Source organism: Chanodichthys erythropterus, chromosome 4, assembly GCF_024489055.1.
Source record: "Chanodichthys erythropterus isolate Z2021 chromosome 4, ASM2448905v1, whole genome shotgun sequence".
Taxonomy (NCBI): Eukaryota; Metazoa; Chordata; class Actinopteri; order Cypriniformes; family Xenocyprididae; genus Chanodichthys; species Chanodichthys erythropterus.
In genome coordinates this window covers 8110219-8130359 of record NC_090224.1, presented here as the reverse complement: position 1 = coordinate 8130359, position 20141 = coordinate 8110219, and the positions used below count along the sequence as shown (strand labels likewise).

Below are 20141 nucleotides of genomic sequence, written 5' to 3'. Positions count from 1 at the left end.
GTAACCCACTAGTAATGACTGAAGTATTACCAAATACTTCAGAAGGAATTACTAATTATTTGGATCAGTATTCTAAAGTGAAAAGCATGATAATTCTCTAGTAACTACTGACGTCTTTGTAAACTTTTGAGGTTTTTGTAAAGTATTGGATAGTAATAACTCAAGAGTTACTATATAACTCTAAAGTAACTACTTCTTATTTGGATCAGTATTCTAAAGTGAAGATCATAGTAAACCATTAGTAATTACTGAAGTGTTACCAAATATATCATAAGGAATTACTGTACAAAAACATACAAAAACATCAAAAGTTTACAAAGACGTCAGTAGTTACTAGAGAATTATCATGTTTTTCACTTTAGAATACTGATCCAAATAATTAGTAATTCCTTCTTAAGTATTTAGTAATACTTCAGTCATTACTAGTGGGTTACCAAGGCCTTTACTCTAGAATTAATTATACATTATACATTATTCATGTTAATTATGAACCTGTATTTAGTAGTTCTCTGGGAGGAATGAAAAAACAGTAGTTAATAGTGAACTACCACCTACAACTGAGCACTATTACTTACTAATTCATTAATCAGAGTTTATTGTTAGTTAATAGTAGTTACTAGAGTGTTAATAATGCATTATTCATTTGTTCCTGTGTAGTTATTCATTAATGAAGGATAAGTATTCTAAAGTGTTACCCATTATTGAGTGTTTGTGCATATAAACCCACATTGGATTTCCATTACCAGCATATTCCAGGGCAGCAAGTTCATTTATATACTTGAAATGTGAGTAAATTATTTCTAGCTAGCTAGCTGTTTAAGATATTTGAAATAGATTATGTTGCTAAATAAAATGTCTGCAGTGGGGTGATGTTTCAAAAAGTTGAGCAGGACATATTAGTCACATTCAACACAGCATGAACATATCTACATAAAAACGATTGTGATTAATTTTATTCACCATTCCAACAAAACAAATGTCAAACAATCCATGCCTACCATATGGTGTTTCTTGCATTTTCTTGTGAAAGATCAATTTCCTGTTCTGTCAATACATGGAGATGAACGGTTGTCCATTAAATTGCCCCAAAAGACAGCAAGAAAGCATGTAAACTCTGCCTACTTCCTATGTAAACGTAAAGACTTCATGAGTTCTCTCCTTCATTGTTTTGCACTCACATAGAAAATGATCCCAAAATAACTTCAGATATAAAACCGACAGTCCTTCTTCTTGGCTTTTTATGATTTGGTCCATGGCACTCTGTGTTTTAGGGGTCCACATTAGGGAAGGTACTAACTTTATTGTTTCTACTGATGCGTCTCTCGGACCGAACTCTAGGCTGCTTGGTCTGGATCAGCTCCTCTGGTGTGTTACCCAAAGGAGGCAGGAGTCTTTTCTTACTGTTCCTGGTTTCAGGAAGCCATTGAGGAGGCAGCTCAAATGGCCCAAAACCAAACTGCGTTGCATCCTCGGGGTCGGTGGGAGTCGCGGGGGCGACCTGCGAAGAGGAGTAGGCACACGACTGAATAGGGGAATGTTTTGGTAAGACTAAGGCCTCTTCTTTAACCCCATCCCCTGACTGTGGCTGGCGCAGCTCTCCTGCCGCCATTCCATTTCCACCTTGTCCCTCATCTTTGTTTTGAAAGTTGGCAGAAGCCACAGACGAAATTTCATTCTCATCTTCTTCATCCTCATTTGGCCTGAAGATCTGCTGTTGGCCGATATTGAACATCTCCAGGAGTTGACTACCAGAGCGAACCACAGTCTCACCCCCTAGTGGCCCTACCTCAGCCAGGCCTCCGACATTAACCATGTTCCTTCGGCTATAGCGTCGATGCAGCCGTGCTAGCATATCGAGAAGGCAACGTCGCACAGAGCGGTTTACTGTGAGGAGGAACAACGGGTTGGTGAGGAGAGAGACCTTTGGCAGCCACATAGCAGTAAGTTGTAACCAAGACGAGGCTTTTGCAGCCCCTAGCACTGCACGGTATATCACCAGAGCGGCGTAGGGAGTGCTGCAGAGTGCAAAGACTAGGACGATGGACAACAGAGTGGCATGAAGTTCAGACTCACGCTGAGACACATACGGGATGGAAATGCTGTTCTGAGGGGTGCGCAGCGCTGCGATGATCACTTTCTTCTTCTGGCTGCTGCTTAACGCACGGCGGATTAGTGCCATGGCTAGAAACACCACTGCTAGCGGTAAAATAAGTGTGGTGATGCTGTATGTGACCATGTAAACCAGATGTCCAAGCGATTGGCCGTCAGAACAAGACGAGGTGGCGTAGACATCCGTCACATTGCTAATGGCGAAAACAGGGACACTGGCCACCACGGCATGCACCCAGATGTAGATGACCAGGTCTCTGGATTTGGCATCTGATATCTTTCTCTCCAGTGGATATAACACTGAGTAGTACCTGAAAGCGAAAGAGAGGGACAATTACATTTTGGTGAAATTTTGCAGACAAAAAAGGTCTATTGCCTATCTTTCAAGCAGCTTTTAGTTTTAGTTAAATGTTGTTTTTTTTGTTTTTTTTTAATGGAACTGGTTCCAAATAAGAATTGTTGGTTGTTGGTTCCCAGCCCTTAAGCATGTACACAACATCTGATTACATTAACTACACATATTAACCATCTGTAGCAATATTAAAGGAGATATCTGACTTTTTCCATATTTAACTGTTATAATCAGGTCCCCGGTGCATCTACTAACTCAGAAAATGTGAAAAAGGACAACCTAGTAGCTTTGTTTTGGTAAGACTATATCTGCAAGCAAAAAGCAAACCACTCAGATTTCGCTCCCCTAGTGACATAGGAAGGGGATCTTATTATAATATGAATGCCCTTTGATCTGCATGTTTCCACCCTCGCAAATGAGGCAAAGCTGCAGATGAAGAAAATGTAAGTATTTTTGAGGAATGCAATGTCTTTCTTCAGTTCAGGCAGCTCCACTTTCCGTGTGCTGTCCCTTAGCCTCCATACGCTCTATTACTTTATGCTAGCACAAACAGAAGTTGTGTTTGATAGAAATGCATCAGTGTTACTTATGACTCACCCATAAAACAGCTTTGACTACTAATGTGATCTCATTTTACACCGGACTGCTTCACAACCGAGGGTCAATTCAACGCTGGATTCACACAAAAGATTAACATGACGGCACATGCTAGTCGATGAGTTGAATCAACTCCACAGCAACTACATACATTCATCCACTAACCATTCAGAAACATCCAGTTGCATTCTAAAAATTGTAACTTCTTCCTGAGTCTCTCCATCAGTGTCCAACTTCGGTTTGAACAATGTAAGGCTGAACACCGTTATTGACAATCGTCATTTTGGCTGTGTGAGATTCTCCAGCTTTGTTGTTGTTGAGCAACTGAAGCGCAAGCTGTTAATACTCGTTTTGAAAGTGGGCTGGTAGTAGCAGCTCATTAGCATTTAAAGGGACACACACAAAAACACCGTGTTTTTGCTCACACCCAAATAGGGGCAAATTTGACAAGCTATAATGATCTGTGGGGTACTTTGAGCTGAAACTTAACAGACACATTCTGGAGACACTAGAGACTTATATTACATCTTGTGGAAAGGGGCATAATAGGTCCCCTTTAAGTCTCACAAGCATTAGAACATACAGTATTAAGCTATATAATTGATTTGCTAAAAAGAATCAGTTAATTCTGTAAAAGGATCGTTTGGACAACACTGGTCGCTCTGAAGAGTTTTGATTTGATCACTAAAAAGAGTCAACCATTTGGGAATTGCACTAGACTAGATGTGCTAAATGTATTTTTTGGTTCTGGTTCTGAATTAGAATCACTTGTCAGCTCCCAGCCCTAACTGCCTCAATTACATAGCCTTGATACTGTTTATAGGACTAAATTATTTATTATAAAAGCACAGTTGAAATGCTTTATGTGTGTGCAAAAACATAGTAAATGTATTTTATTGATTCATAATGCAAATTTCAGAAAATACCAAACAAAATATGGATATCAGTATGTTTTATTATGTGATTTGCGTGAAAGAAAATGTGAAAAAAATGTTGGTATCAAGAAAGGCTTCTGTGCTAAGCAAAATAAATTATTCAATGAATTGAAAAAGGGTCTGGCAGAGTATGTTGCTATGGAAGCACTAGTCTGTGAAACAGCTGGTGCCCATGAGTTGAGTACAACTAAGAGTTTCCAGATTTTTTCATTTTCATATTATTATCTTAACCAATTGTTTTAATGATTATTTGGTTGAGACTGAAAATAGTGATGTCAAAGCTGAGACAATTAATTACACTTCATTTACACAAAATGTATATCCACTGACTCACCTGTCCATGGCAATGACAGCGAAGTTTAGCACAGTGGCGGAGCAGAAAAGCCTGTGTAGGAACTTGATGGTTTTGCACAACAGGAGTGTATGAACCCATAGGCAGCATAGGGGACTGGCATTCAGGGCTATGTCAAAGGGCACACACACCAAGCCAGCACAAATGCCAGAACACGCCAGGTTCTTGATGAAGAGATTTGTGACAGACTTGAAGACATTGGTGTAACAAGTGCACCATAGCACTGCAATATTGCCTGGGGAGAAAGAGATGAAAAGGAGAAAAGGTTGAAGGTTCACAAGCCTAGGTCAGAATTCAATGACACAATTCAACGTTCAGCCTTCATCTCATTGTCTACAGCATCAGTTCCCATGGCAATGAAGGTTGCAAGCTAATTTAAAGGGGAAAAACATTGGAAGGCCTGATTCATGCAAGAAACAGTATGTTATTCTTATGCTGTTATGAAGGACAAACAAGCCTCACAGCACAGAAGATTTGTTGAAGAAGCTAAATCGTAGCATGCACTGAGAATCCAAGTGATTGCAATATTGAGATGTTCACTTGAGACATTGGTTGGGTATTTCATTTATTTAAGAGAATTGCAGCTTCAATTGATGTTAAGCTCAATTGAGTATATTTGTGGTATAATGTTGATTACCATATATGGAAAATAAATTTTCACTTGTCCCTCCTTTTCTCTAAAAAAACAAAAAGCAAACCTGTTAACGTCTTGTAAAAAATTATGATTTAAATAGCTTTTAACAGAAGTTTATATATAACTGTTTCACATTTATGCTTTTAAATTCTCCAAAAAATGGGCCAATTCACTTGTGGATTGGATTTCATGTGGAAATGGATTTCAGGTTGAAAGTCAAATGCTCCAACTTGTACTGAACCCAGAATATTCCTTTAAACACATAACAACAACTGTAAGAGATAAGCATTTCCAAAGGATTTCCATACTTTCTTCATAACATAGATATGCATTTAAAGCAATCAGTGAGAGCATGTAAAATGTTTTACTTGCGGCTAAATGAAAATGAAACATGTCATTTCAAGTGGAAAACCAAGATTTTTTTCTTCTTTGAAGAAATGGTGCACGGGCATCAGGAATTCACACGCCTTGAATTGAAATGGAGCCTGAGGTGATTCTCTTCTTGGATGTTGATGTGTACGGAGCACTTAGGTGACAGGTGCTCTAGCTAGCCCCATTATTAAGCTTGACACACTTTCGGAAGGTGCATCTTTTTCGTGAAGATCGTGACTTTCATCTTTTCCCATTACCATGCAGGTGTAACGGGCAAAGCACAGAGGAATCCATCTGCAGCTGCCTCTGTATTATTACCCTGGTGACATTTAGAGTGCACACTGACATGCCGGACAATTGTCCATTTGTTCCCAGAGGTCTCCAGAAAGTTTGTGGTTAACAGTGGTATTTAGACTTCACAGGGGGCTCCATTAGTGGTTTCTCAACTCTAATATGTTTGAGAATTCTGAAGTGTGAAAATGGATGGTAATTGCCTTTTCTGACATTTTCAAACTGACTTAGTTGTAATTATTATGTTTAATGAATCTTAATCACTGAAAAATCCCACAAAAGTAATGAAATTGTCAGAACATATGGTATTATCAATTCTTGCCATGTCTTTAAAATGATAGTTCACCAAAAATTAACATTCAGTCATAATTTACTCATCTTCTTTTGCGTTCTGTAGTAAAAAGAAACTCATACAGGTTTGGATCATCATGAGGGTGAGTAAATGATGACAGAATTTTCATTTTTGGGTGAACTATCCCTTTAAAGTTTTTGTCTGAGAATGATTCAATATTTATGCATTTTACTCCAGTATGTAATATTAAACTTGAATGTATAAACAGCTAAAAGATGCAAAAATGTTACTGGAATATCATGCTATCACAAAAACAACTGTATTCCTTCTTATGGAGGGTACATGAGCCAAGCTGTTTGCTAAATGAATGTAAAACCTAAGTGCAATAATGACTAAACCATTGCCAATGACTTTTTATAACTAGTTTTGAACGTCAGAAACACAAAATTCCCAACTTTTCTGAAACTTGAGCCCTAATCCAGTGCAAAGACAAATCTTCAGATTACGAACATTTATACTAAGACTTCTGCAAGCTTATTAGTCATGTGATGTCTCTTTTGTTTGAGTTTTACGAAATTGCCTCCCTTCTGAAAAACAAACAAACACGTGGAACAAAGGGACATTATAGGCTACTATAATCAATGCTAAAATCTAATTTATTCAGAGAAGGGCTCTGAAATATTTTTCTTTCTGCAAATCTCGCATCACCTCCATTGGCACAGTATGGTGTGAAAACACATTCAGGAAGATAAGATTATCAATCGTGTTCCACAGCACCTAATCTGTGTAAACAGCCTTCTGTGTAATTTGGCTTTTTTCTGTCCTAAGCATTAGTGAGTGGCTGCCATGTAGTAAAAATTTTCCTTAGAAACCTGCCATGTGACATCATACTGATTGTAGAAACATTACTGTTTGTATCGACTGAAGCAATGAACCCAGCAAAAACAACCTCTATAGTTTCTTTGCTCCTGATTTGTCACATTGTCAATGGCTTCTATATGATAATCATGTTGCTGCAACGTGTAAGAATTCACAAAGTCATCTTAACACATTTTCCAGGAAACATCTCGGCCATGGCGAATCATTTGATTAGTGCTATTATCTAATACATTTTCTAAGTTTCAAAAGTTTTGCTTTTAGTGACAATAAGTCGTTTGCACAAAGCATCAGCAACAGCATTAATTGTCATCAAAATAATTTAAATCTCAGAAAAAGTTCTCCAGGTGACTAGTGATAATGTAAAAATCTATAGATTAATAGAGATGTCTGTTGTAAATTAAGTTAAGAATCAGCAACTTGCAATGAACACCTTGTAGTTTTATTTAAGAAAGATAGTAATATTACTGCATATTATAGATATATATGCAGAATAGAGCTGAGGTCAATAATTTCAATAATTTAATAAAACTCGTTCTCGAAAGAAATGAACCTAAAACTGCACTTCTGATATGCACCTTCATGGCAGAGAAGTATATTCAACAGGTTACAAAAGAAAAAATCACACAAAACAGTTATTTTGATCAACACCAGTGATGAAAAAAAACCCTCTTTAAATTCTTAATAACAAGTATTTAATTCCTCTCATAAATTCTCATGCTTTGACCAAGCATAAATTATTCAAACAAAGGCTTGGATGGGCATTTCTCCCATTATAAATTGTGCATTTTGAGTAATTAACACTAAAAAATCTTGATTGTTTTTAATATTTAAGTAAAAAAATTATTCAAGGAACAGATTTCAAAATGTTACCTTTATTAAATAATGTTTAAATGGACACCTTGATTTTACAGTGTACAGACTGTGAAAACAAAAACTTGCAGCAGCATTACATATTACAACACCTGTCTCTCAGTGAATGCTCAGTAATGAACAGCCTTTGTTTACAATTACAAAAATGATCTGAACATATACTGTAATATCTGGTAAAATGTAATTCATCACGGAAAATATGTAGCCTATGATCATGTTTGTTAAATTTCAACCTTGAGAGTGTATATTCATTCAGATGTGCAGTGCAATTGGCTAATAGCCTTATATTGGATAATGCAGTTTATCACCTCAATTAACCAGTTAAATGTGATTGTTTGTTTTATTAAAATATATTTAGAGATTAGTGCAGCCCCCACACATTTGCTGACGAACAGCCAAACATTTTCATTGTCGTGTTTGTATAGACTACTTACCGAAAAGGGAGCCGATGAGGATGAAAACTTGAATGGTGGTGGTGAAATCTTTGTAGGCTCTTTCCTGCGCGTGCAGGATCTCCTCCAGCCGCGTCACCTCTTTATCCTGAGCATCACCCCACAGACCCACCGGAGACGACGCGTTTAGGAAACCCAAGTTCGAGGCGTTTAAACTTGTGGACCCGTTTTCTGTCAGAGGAAACCAGCTCTCCGCGTTCTCCGCCTCCATCATCGTTCATATCTGAGGCGCCACTATAATTCTTCGGCTAGGGTCTCGCGACTCTCGCCGCGCGCACGTTATGGTGAATAGAGCCGGAGCGTTATGATGTCGTGTCCATCACGATTAACACTCGAGTTTTCTCCAGTTTCTCAAAATTATCGAAAACGAGAAACATTTTGGAAATACATTTACCGAGCATAATATGTCCCAGACAGGACAGCATATTGCAGATTTGGTTAAATTCGCATTACGTATTGATATTATCGCTAAACAACTGTCTTTTCAGAATCACGATATTGAAAGGCATATTTCAGATATAAAAAGGCATGATTTTGTTTTCACAGCACAGATCACAATAAGATTACAATGAATGATGGAGCGATACGGTAGTGAAGGCGACATTTACGCGCTTGTCTCGTGCCACATCACTCAACTTCATTTCACTAGCCGTGTAAATAGACGAACATGGTATACAATAATACGAGTTATATGCAATATGTAGCTTAATTGTATGCAAATAATGATGTCCAAACAGTGTAGCCTATATGATAAGCCATAGACAATACGATAGAGAAATTACCAACATACCCGTATGAGATCGTTATGAATGATCATAGCCAAATCCAAGTAGCCTATCAAAAAAATACTTAGTAAACGCATATCACGCTAAATAACGTGTCAGTGTGTGATCTGACTACTCGGTTTTTAGCGAACATGCTTCATTGAGAGTGACAATTGCGCTTTATTTCTTCAAATGAAAGGTGGGCGCTTACAATAAAACGTCACCGCATCCGTCCGTTACGGCGTCTTCTGGAGGCGCGTGAGAATTTGAGAGAGGTATTGAGCCTGTATTTGGCGATATTACTGCAGACATGCACTGACTGCACGCGAACAAATGTATAAACAGAATCCTCAGAACAGATACGGTGTTTTAAGAGTTTTGCTTATTGTGAATAATAGCCTAAATAATTTATCCAGTGAGCAAAACACCAACATATAGCCTACTAAATCCATAGCCTATTCTTTGCAGTGTCTACTGAGTTTGCAAACCTCAAAAACAGCTGAGGTATCCTATACGCACACTGCATTGAATTTGTCTACGTGTTGCTTTAGTTTGTTTGTTTCTATAATAGGAAGGTCAGTGTTCCTTGTGGTCAGGGGAAATTTTAGACAGCCCATGAGGAATCTCTAAAGCCTGCATGAAATGAGACAATAGCTAGTTGTCACAAGGGTTATAGCCTATCTCAGTATAACTACAAGGTTTTGAGTAAAAATTCCAGTCTTGTCTTTTTTTTTTCTAGCAGTGGTTTTGAATATTTCAAACACCTCTTAAATATTTGTGAATTCTACATCTAATAGGTGATGAACATGCAGCTCCAGCATTGTGATTTAGCAGCAAAAGGCCATACGCTATTTTAAATCATTCCAAATCAAATCAAAGTGTTCTTTATACTATATAGGTTATCATCTATGATAGAATGTAACAAATATTTTTGTAGGCTAGTTTAGTTGGCCTTTTCTTCACAACGGTCATTTGTAATTTATTTCCCGTAAGTGATTGTTATTTATGGATACTGCATCTGCTATATTATTCTCAGCACTAGATAGCATCTACCGCCGTTTTGACATAAAGGACTTTACTCATGCTAATAAATCCGTACATTGACTATTTTAAGACAAGTAAATCATTATATAAAATGTTAATTAATAGAGCAAAAGACCTCTGTAGCTCACATGCTACAGGCCCTATAGAAAACAAGAACATATTAGCTAGCAACCGACCCTCATCTATTGTATTCATTACCATAATATAGATTTTCTTTGTTGTAGAGCTCATACCGCCATCCACATCAGTAATTCTTGGTGTTCTTATCTGCGGAATAGGCTGGAAAATGTATTCAACATAAAAGGATTTTCCATGTTATTACCATTCTTTTATTCAACTTTGGACAATATTAATTTTCCAATAAATATTTTAATATTAATATTGTATCCCCACACAAGAACACAATCATCAATTCATGGGAATGTCATGTTATAGTGCAGCTCCTCTATAAATACAAAATGAACCTTTTCCAGTTAATCAGCATGTGAGAACTCTTGAGCTTCCTCTGAAGTAGTCCGGGTTAAACGACAAGGCCCACTAGAGTGTTTCCTTATCATAGTGCTCTCTAAATGATTTGCAATAAGTACCACTGGAGATTTGCATCAGATCTCATCAAATTTCATTTTTTTTTTTATATTAATGTTGATAAATCTGAAATCATTCATCCATTGAGTTTGGCTTTCGTGTATTGGCGTATGTGTAATCATGGCAATTATACTGCAATAAACTTGACAGTTCACCTAAAAAGTACAATGAACTCACCGTCATGTTGTTCTAAACCTGCATGACTTTGTTTCTTCTCTGCAATATAAAAAGATGTTTTGTAAACTCCTTTGATTTTCATTGTAAGGACAAAAAACAGTCAAGACGTTCTTCAAATTCATCTTGTGGGTTAAGAGTAAATGACAGATTTTTCATTTAGGAGTGAACTATCCCTTTAAATCATATAGTATAAATATACTGTAATGTTTAGTGTTGTTGTGGCACAGAAAGATTATTTTGGATTATTGGATTCCTAATAACCATTTGTGGATGCTGATCAGTATTCCATTCACCAACACTTTAGATTTAAATCAAAATAATGCAAATCAGACAGAGATAGGAGGTCACCTCTTAGAATCAGCATTAGACATCAACCAAAAGTTACAAATAAAAAACAGACATCATCTCAAGATATCTAATTGTACTTTATTGGAAGCTCCAGTATGTGTAAGGTGAATACAGTAACTTGCTTGTAACCAATGCCCTCTGTGAAATGAAAGCACCAGAGGCTGTACAATAAAACTAGTGTAGAGATACTGACAGAGAGAATGCAGATAAACAGCAGCAGTAAAGTGTGTAATATGATTTAAAATAAGTGTTGTTATAATGCAAAAATGTGACACAGAAGTGAGAGTACATTAAATTTTTTTTTATTCAGCAAGGATGCTTTAAATTCATAGTGACAGTAAAGAATTTTACATTATTACAAAATACTTAAATTAAAAAAAAATCTGCTCTTCAAAAATAGGTTGTTGTTTCCAAAAATATCTCTAGCAGCATAACGGTTTTCATTCAACATTGATAACATTTCTCATCATGATTCTCCTCTATTCAACATCAGAAATGTTTCTCGAGCACAAAATCAGCATATTAGGATGATTTCACCACAGGAATAAATTACATTTTAAAATCTATTAAAATAGAAAACTGTTATTTTAAATTGTGATATTTCACAATTTAAAACAATTTGAACAGTGAAACACAAATACTAAAGTTTGATTACAAACAGTTTCTCCATACTTTGTATGAATGATATAAACATCAGTAGATTTAGAAGCAAATCAACTATTATCACTAGTTTGATATTTTTTTAATACTTGATAACTACATTAGAAATGCAAGTCAACATTATAACTGGATGTCATGACTATATTATGTACTGCACATGCCCTTTTTCTTACAGCATAGATCTGCAGTTGTGCTCAGCAGCCGCTAAGTGATTTTTGAGAAAATTCACCATCCTCGGCCATGCATCCAACTGTGCTTCTGAATGAGCCTTAGGTTCCCCACCAAACAAAACCACCTGGTTAGCTACACCATGATAATTAGCGAGACAAAAGGGCATATAAGGCACCTCAATAAAGTGACCCGCTTTTTCATACCTCACCAGCTCATAGTTATGTTTCCTGTGTGCTTCGAGTCTGTCACATGCAAGTTTTGCATAATAGGCACTTGGCCAATTCCTGTCAGCTTCTGACATTATAAACATAAAGTTACCAGAAGCACGCTCAATGGGAATGACGCTAGGAAGGCCTTCTTTGGACATTGGATCATTCATGACATCCCCAATATCCACAAGGCCTGACGGTGTCATTTTTGATCTCTTAACGTCGAACATGAGGGGTGGAACACAGATGTCTTTGTAGTAGAGCGGGACCATAGTATTGGCATTGCATCCATTGATCCAAATAGTGGCCGATATACCAGGCAGGAATGTTGCCATTGACAAAGCGAGATCTCCACTCTTTGATATGGACACTAGACCAATTTTTTGATCTTTGACCTTTGAATTAAAAAAAAAAAAGGTGTTGGAAGTGAATCTGTTGTTCTTACAAATTTCCTATTGTAATTAGCTTCATTTTATTTAGAGATTATAAGAACAGTAATGAATGCACATGAATGGCTATACACACTAACCTCTGGCTGTTGTCGCAGGAAATCTATACCTTCTTCAAAGTACTCGAGGTGAAATCTGTCAGCTTTTTTGGGTAAATCTTGGTAACCTTGGAAAGCCAAAGCAAAAACGGCAAAGCCTCTTTTTGCCAGCAGAGCCGCCCTCAACTCAAAAGGAGCACCTCTAAACACATTTGTATCCAAAATCCCAGGAAATGGTCCTTTACCTGAAAAATTAAAACATCAGCATTAAAAACTCTACATTTTACAGGCTTGATTGAAATAGTGTTACCCTGCACTTTTCCGCTTTCACCACAAGGCGCTGCTACAAAACAGATTGAATATGGCCAAAAACTTTCACATCTTAGTTGACTTAAGTATGAGCAAAGACTTGTATAAGTCAATTTTTAGCTTTATAATTTAGAGTTAGGTGAATTTCACTATTTACAGTCATCCTGCAGCCTCCTGTTTGAGAACCACTGATATATGGAGTTACAAACTAGTCTTTAATAGTCTTTTAGCGGTAGTAAAATAACTGACCAGGTGGCATAAAAAGAGTTCCCCTGATCCTGCCTTCGGTTACAGGAATTCTCCGTACACCATCGGTCATGCAGTGTCTCTCATTTGTTACTTTGGCGATGACTTTATCGTCACTGACACATTCAATGTCAACGAGAGCAGGGCGCGTCACGTCTGTTAGGGCAAACTTGCAGCTTACGACGTCTGCTTTTAGTGCCCAGAATAAGCCCATTGGTTCAACTCCGGTAAAGCTTCCACCAAGAGAAGGGTCTCGGTTGAGGTCAACTTGACCACTGCCGTCAGCTTTGTAGGTGGCCGAAGCCTTGAACACAAGTCCATTTTCATCGGTGATTTTAGAGCGCAGATCCACGCGCTGTTGTGGATTTAAGCCACTCACGGTCACGTGCACTGGGTCTTCAAAAGAGCACTTATAACTGGGCAGAAGCCTAATGCTGACCCCCGAACTGTAGTGCAATTTTGCAAGAGCGTTTCTTGCGAAAGGGGTAAATACATATTTCAGCACTGAAAACATGTCGTCTGTGTGTTCACTGCAAGAATGTGTTGTTGCTGCCGTCTAGTGTTCAGGGTCTCTTTTTAGTCCCAAACCCGGAAGAGATCGAAATTAACAACACTGTAGCAAAAAACAAAAAAAAAAAAAAAAAAAAACATATATATATATATATATATTAAATCTGATGCTTGCCAATTGACACAGTCACAGATCCAAATATTACAATTCTAGACCTCTTTTTACATCAATTAAACTGTATAAGAACAAAAAAAACCTAAACATAAAAACAGTTTGTTTGACAGTCTTTTGTCATTTTTTCCAGTTTACATTGATTTTCATTAAACAAGTTTTTAAACACTGCAAATAAAACAAAGACAAAATGATAGTAGAAAAGAAAAAAGACCATAAGGGACAGTTTAAAAACAGAAAAGGGCAAAATAAGGTACATACATAAGTAATCCACATAGATAATTTGCAGACTTCACATATATTCACTTTTTGTTCAGTCTATAATACTATAATAATATATAAATAAAATAAAATCATCTTTATTATAAACTGTGAAGCACCCCATCCCCCCATTTGTTGCATACAACATCCAGCTCCAGCATTGTGATTTAAGACCAAAAGGCAATAAACTATTTAAAATCAGTCAAAATCAAATTAAAGTTTTCTCAATACTAAATACAAACCCGATTCTAAAAAAGTTGGGACGCTGTACAAATTGTGAATAAAAAAGGAATGCAATAATTTACAAACCTCATAAACTTATTTTATTCACAATAGAATATAGATAACATTTAAAATGTTGAAAGTGAGACATTTTGAAATGTCATGCCAAATATAGGCTCATTTTGGATTTCATGAGAGCTACACATTCCAAAAAATTTGGGACAGGTAGCAATAAAAGGCCGGAAAAGTTAAATGTACATATAAGGAACAGCTGGAGGACCAATTTGCAACTTATTAGGTCAATTGCCAACATGATTGGGTATAAAAAGAGTCTCCAAGAGTGGCAGTGTTCCTCAGAAGTCAAGATGGGCAGAGGATCACTAATTCCCCCAAAGCTGCGGCGAAAAATAGTGGAGCAATATCAGAAAGGAGTTTCTCAGAGAAAAATTGCAAAGAGTTTGAAGTTATCATCATCTACAGTGCATAATATCATCCAAAGACTCAAATAATCTGGAACAATCTCTGTGCGTAAGGGTCAAGGCTGGAAAACCATACTTGATGCCCGTGATCTTTGGGCCCTACTGCATCACATACAGGAATGCTACTGTAATGGAAATCACAACATGGGCTCAGGAATACTTCCAGAAAACATTGTCGGTGAACACAATCCACCGTGCCATTCGCTGTTGCCGGCTAAATCTCTATAGGTTAAAAAAGAAGCCATATCTAAACATGATCCAGAAGCGCAGGCGTTTTCTCTGGGCCAAGGCTCATTTAAAATGGACTGTGGCAAAGTGGAAAACTGTTCTGTGGTCAGACGAATCAAAATTTGAAGTTCTTTTTGGAAACTTGGGACGCCATGTCATCCGGACTAAAGAGGACAAGGACAACCCAAGTTGTTATCAGCGCTCTGTTCAGAAGCTTGCATCTCTGATGGTATGGGGTTGCATGAGTGTGTGTGTGGCATGGGCAGCTTACACATCTGGAAAGGCACCATCAATGCTGAAAGGTATATCCAAGTTCTAGAACAACATATGCTCTCATCCAGACGTCGTCTCTTTCAGGGAAGACCTTGCATTTTCCAACATGACAATGCCAGACCACATACTGCATCAATTACAACATCATGGCTGCCTAGAAGAAGGATCCGGGTACTGAAATGGCCAGCCTGCAGTCCAGATCTTTCACCCATAGAAAACATTTGGCGCATCATAAAGAGGAAGATGCGACCAAAGAAGACCTAAGACAGTTGAGCAACTAGAAACCTGAATTAGACAAGAGAGTTTGCAGACTGTTATAAAAAGAAGAGGGGATGCCACACAGTGGTAAACATGGCCTTGTCCCAACTTTTTTTGAGATGTGTTGATGCCATGAAATTTTAAAATCAACTTATTTTTCCTTTAAAATGATCCATTTTCTCAGTTTAAACATTTGATATGTCCTCTATGTTGTATTCTGAATAAAATATTGAAATTTGAAACTTCCACATCATTGCATTCTGTTTTTATTCACGATTTGTACAGTGTCCCAACCTTTTTGGAATTGGGTTTGTAGGATATCATCTGTGATAGATTATAACAAATATTTTTGTAGGCTCATTTAGTAGGGCTTTTTTTTTTTTTACCCTCAAGTGTCAATTTGAATCAAATCTGATTTAAGACTTTAAATTTTATTTCCCTTAAGTGATTGTTATTTATGGATACTGCATCTGCTATATTATTCTCAGCCCTAGATAGCATCTACTGCCGTTTAGACATAAATGACTTTACTTATGCTAATAAATCCTAACATTGTCCAGTGACTATTTTAAGACAAGTAAATCATTATATAAAATGTTAATTAATAGAGCGAAAGACCTTTGTAGCTCACATGCTACAGGCCCAATAGAAAACAAGAACATATTAGCTAGCAAACGACCCTCATCTATTGTATTCATTACCATAATATAGATTTTCTTTGTTGTAGAGCTCATACCGCCGTCCACATCAGTAATTATTGGTGTTTTATCTGGGGAATAGGCTGGAAAATATTCTTCAAATGTATTCAATATAATTTTCAGTAACCAAATGTTTCTTCAAAACTGAAAAGGATTTTCCATGTTATTACCATTATTTTATTCAACTTTTGACAATATTAATTTTATCCTCAGCATTCATCCAGTGAGTTTGGCTTTCATGTTTTGGCGTATGTGGAATCATGACAATTATACTGCAATAAACTTGACAGGGATAGTTCAGCTAAAAAGTAAAATTCTGTCAAAATTAACTCACCGTCATGTTATTTTAAACCTGCATGACTATTTCGTCTCTGGAACATAAAAAAAATGTTTTGTAAATTCCTTTGACTTTCATTGTAAGGACAAAAAACAGTCGAGACGTTCTTCAAAAACATCTTGAGGGTTGGGAGTGAATGACAATTGTCATTTAGGAGTGTACTATCCCTTTAAATCATACAGTATTGCTAAATATACTGTAATGTTTAGTGTTGTTATGGCACAGAAAGATTATTTTGGATTATTGGATTCCTAATAACCATTTGTGGATGCTGATCAGTATTCCATTCACCAACACTTTAGATCTAAATAAAAATAATGCAAATCAGACACAGATAGGTGGTCACCTCTTAGAATCAGCATTAGACATCAACCAAAAGTTATAAAATAATTACTTAGAATATTTAAACAAATAAAAAACAGACATCATCTCAAGATATCTAATTGTACTTTATTGGAAGCTCCAGTATGTGTAAGGTGAATACAGTAACTTGCTTGTAACCAATGCCCATATTTGCATATCTCCATCACAGAGTCTGCACCCTGAACATTTATCTAGACATAAACATTCACCAGGAAAGAAACTACTGAAGAGGAAAACAACCTGTTTTTACCCTTCCCCTTTGGCTGAAGATGTAATCAAGGTTTCTTTGAAATGAAAGCACAGGCTGTACAATAAAACAAACCTGGTGTAGAGATACTGACAGAGAGAATGCAGATAAACAGCAGCAGTAAAGTGTGTAATTTGATTTAAAATAAGTGTTGTTATAATGCAAAAATGTGACACAGAAGTGAGAGTACATTAAATTTTTTTTTATTCAGCAAGGATGCTTTAAATTCATAGTGACAGTAAAGAATTTTACATTATTACAAAATACTTAAATTAAAAAAAATCTGCTCTTCAAAAATAGGTTGTTGTTTCCAAAAATATCTCTAGCAGCATAACGGTTTTCATTCAACATTGATAACATTTCTCATCATGATTCTCCTCTATTCAACATCAGAAATGTTTCACGAGCACAAAATCAGCATATTAGGATGATTTCACCACAGGAATAAATTACATTTTAAAATCTATTAAAATAGAAAACTGTTATTTTAAATTGTGATAATATTTCACAATCTAAACATTTTTACTGTGTTATTGATCAAATAAATGTAGCCTTTGTAAGCAGAAGAAAAAAAATTATTATTATTTTTGAACAGTGAAACACAAATACTAAACGGTTTGATTTTACAAACAGTTTCTCCATACTTTGTATGAATGATATAAACATCAGTAGATTTAGAAGCAAATCAACTATTATCACTAGTTTGATATTTTTTTAATACTTGATAACTACATTAGAAATGCAAGTCAACATTATAACTGGATGTCATGACTATATTATGTACTGCACATGCCCTTTTTCTTACAGCATAGATCTGCAGTTGTGATCAGCAGCCGCTAAGTGATTTTTGAGAAAATTCACCATCCTCGGCCATGCGTCCAACTGTGCTTCTGAATGAGCCTTAGGTTCCCCACCAAACAAAACCACCTGGTTAGCTACACCATGATAATTAGCGAGACAAAAGGGCATATAAGGCACCTCAATAAAGTGACCCGCTTTTTCATACCTCACCAGCTCATAGTTATGTTTCCCGTGTGCTTCGAGTCTGTCACATGCAAGTTTTGCATAATAGGCACTTGGCCAATTCCTGTCAGCTTCTGTTATTATGAACATGAAGTTACCAGAAGCACGCTCAATGGGAATAACGCTAGGAAGGCCTTCTTTGGACATTGGATCATTCATGACATCCCCAATATCCACAAGGCCTGACGGTGTCATTTTTGATCTCTTAACGTCGAACATGAGGGGTGGAACACAGATGTCTTTGTAGTAGAGCGGGACCATAGTATTGGCATTGCATCCATTGATCGAAATAGTGGCCGATATACCAGGCAGGAATGTTGCCATTGACAAAGCGAGATCTCCACTCTTTGATATGGACACTAGACCAATTTTTTGATCTTTGACCTTTGAATAAAAAAAATAAAAAAAAGTCTGTGATTCTCATAAATTTCCCATTGTAATTAGCTTCATTTTTTTAGAGATTATAAGAACAATAATGAATGCACATGAATGGCTATACACACTAACCTCTGGCTGTTGTCGCAGGAAATCTATACCTTCTTCAAAGTACTCGAGGTGAAATCTGTCAGCTTTTTTGGGTAAATCTTGGTAACCTTGGAAAGCCAAAGCAAAAACGGCAAAGCCTCTTTTTGCCAGCAGAGCCGCCCTCAACTCAAAAGGAGCACCTCTAAACACATTTGTATCCAAAATCCCAGGAAATGGTCCTTTACCTGAAAAATTAAAACAGCAGCATTAAAAACTCTACATTTTACAGGCTTGATTGAAATAGTGTTACCCTGCACTTTTCCGCTTTCACCACAAGGCGCTGCTACAAAACAGATTGAATATGGCCAAAAACTTTCACATCTCAGTTGACTTAAGTATGAGCAAAGACTTGTATAAGTCAATTTTTAGCATTATAATTTATAGTTAGATCAATTTCAATATTTACAGTCATCCTGCGGCCTCCTGTTTGAGAACCACTGATATATGGAGTTACAAAATAGTCTTTAATAGTCTTTTAGCGGTAGTAAAATAACTGACCAGGTGGCATAAAAAGAGTTCCCCTGATCCTGCCTTCGGTTACAGGAATTCTCCGTACACCATCGGTCATGCAGTGTCTCTCATTTGTTACTTTGGCGATGACTTTATCGTCACTGACACATTCAATGTCAACGAGAGCAGGGCGCGTCACGTCTGTTAGGGCAAACTTGCAGCTTACGACGTCTGCTTTTAGTGCCCAGAATAAGCCCATTGGTTCAACTCCGGTAAAGCTTCCACCAAGAGAAGGGTTGCGGTTGAGGTCAACTTGACCACTGCCGTCAGCTTTGTAGGTGGCCGAAGCCTTGAACACAAGTCCATTTTCATCGGTGATTTTAGAGCGCAGATCCACGCGCTGTTGTGGATTTAAGCCACTCACGGTCACGTGCACTGGGTCTTCAAAAGAGCACTTATAACTGGGCAAAAGCCTAATGCTGACCCCCGAACTGTAGTGCATTTTTGCAAGAGCGTTTCTTGCGAAAGGGGTAAATACCATACTTCAGCACTGTAAACAGACCGTCTGTGTCACTTGTGCAGTAATGTGTTGTTGCTGCCGTCTAGTGTTCAGGGTCTCTTTTTAGTCCAAACCCGGAAGAGATCGAAATTAACAATTCACTGCAGAAAAAAAAGGTATTAAATCTTACCCTATTGCTTGCCAGTTGACACACTCACAGATCCAAATATTAAAATTCTAGACCTCTTTTTACATCAATTAAACTGTATAAGAACAAAAAACCTAAACATAAAAACAGTCTGTTTGACAGTCTTTTAATTTTTCCAGTGACATGTAATTCTCAAAACTTGTCATTTTTTCCAATTTATATTGATTTTCATTAAACAAGTTTTTAACACTGCGAATAAAACAAAGACAAAATGATAGTAGAAAAGAAAAAAGACCATAAGGGACAGTTTAAA

General features: G+C 36.9%; 3 protein-coding genes across 3 annotated transcripts; all 3 read right to left on the bottom strand.

The window, feature by feature from the left end:
• Window positions 1-1267: 1267 nt before the first annotated feature.
• gpr176 (G protein-coupled receptor 176) lies at window positions 1268-8349 on the bottom strand. The gene is made up of 3 exons (XM_067383038.1): window positions 8118-8349; window positions 4328-4580; window positions 1268-2420 (listed from the first exon to the last, which is right to left on the bottom strand). Exons 1-3 carry the CDS (start codon window positions 8347-8349, stop codon window positions 1268-1270), a joined length of 1638 nt encoding a protein of 545 aa, XP_067239139.1.
• Window positions 8350-11331: 2982 nt separating this feature from the next.
• On the bottom strand, window positions 11332-13649 carry LOC137018414 (acyl-coenzyme A thioesterase 5-like). Its single transcript, XM_067383037.1, has 3 exons — window positions 13139-13649; window positions 12623-12825; window positions 11332-12488 (listed from the first exon to the last, which is right to left on the bottom strand). The coding sequence occupies exons 1-3, from the start codon at window positions 13647-13649 to the stop codon at window positions 11883-11885; spliced, it is 1320 nt and encodes a 439-aa protein (XP_067239138.1). The 3' UTR covers window positions 11332-11882.
• A 3636-nt stretch (window positions 13650-17285) lies between these two features.
• Window positions 17286-19745, bottom strand: LOC137018413 (acyl-coenzyme A thioesterase 5-like). Its single transcript, XM_067383036.1, has 3 exons — window positions 19230-19745; window positions 18714-18916; window positions 17286-18590 (listed from the first exon to the last, which is right to left on the bottom strand). Exons 1-3 carry the CDS (start codon window positions 19720-19722, stop codon window positions 17985-17987), a joined length of 1302 nt encoding a protein of 433 aa, XP_067239137.1. The 5' UTR covers window positions 19723-19745; the 3' UTR covers window positions 17286-17984.
• Window positions 19746-20141: the final 396 nt, after the last annotated feature.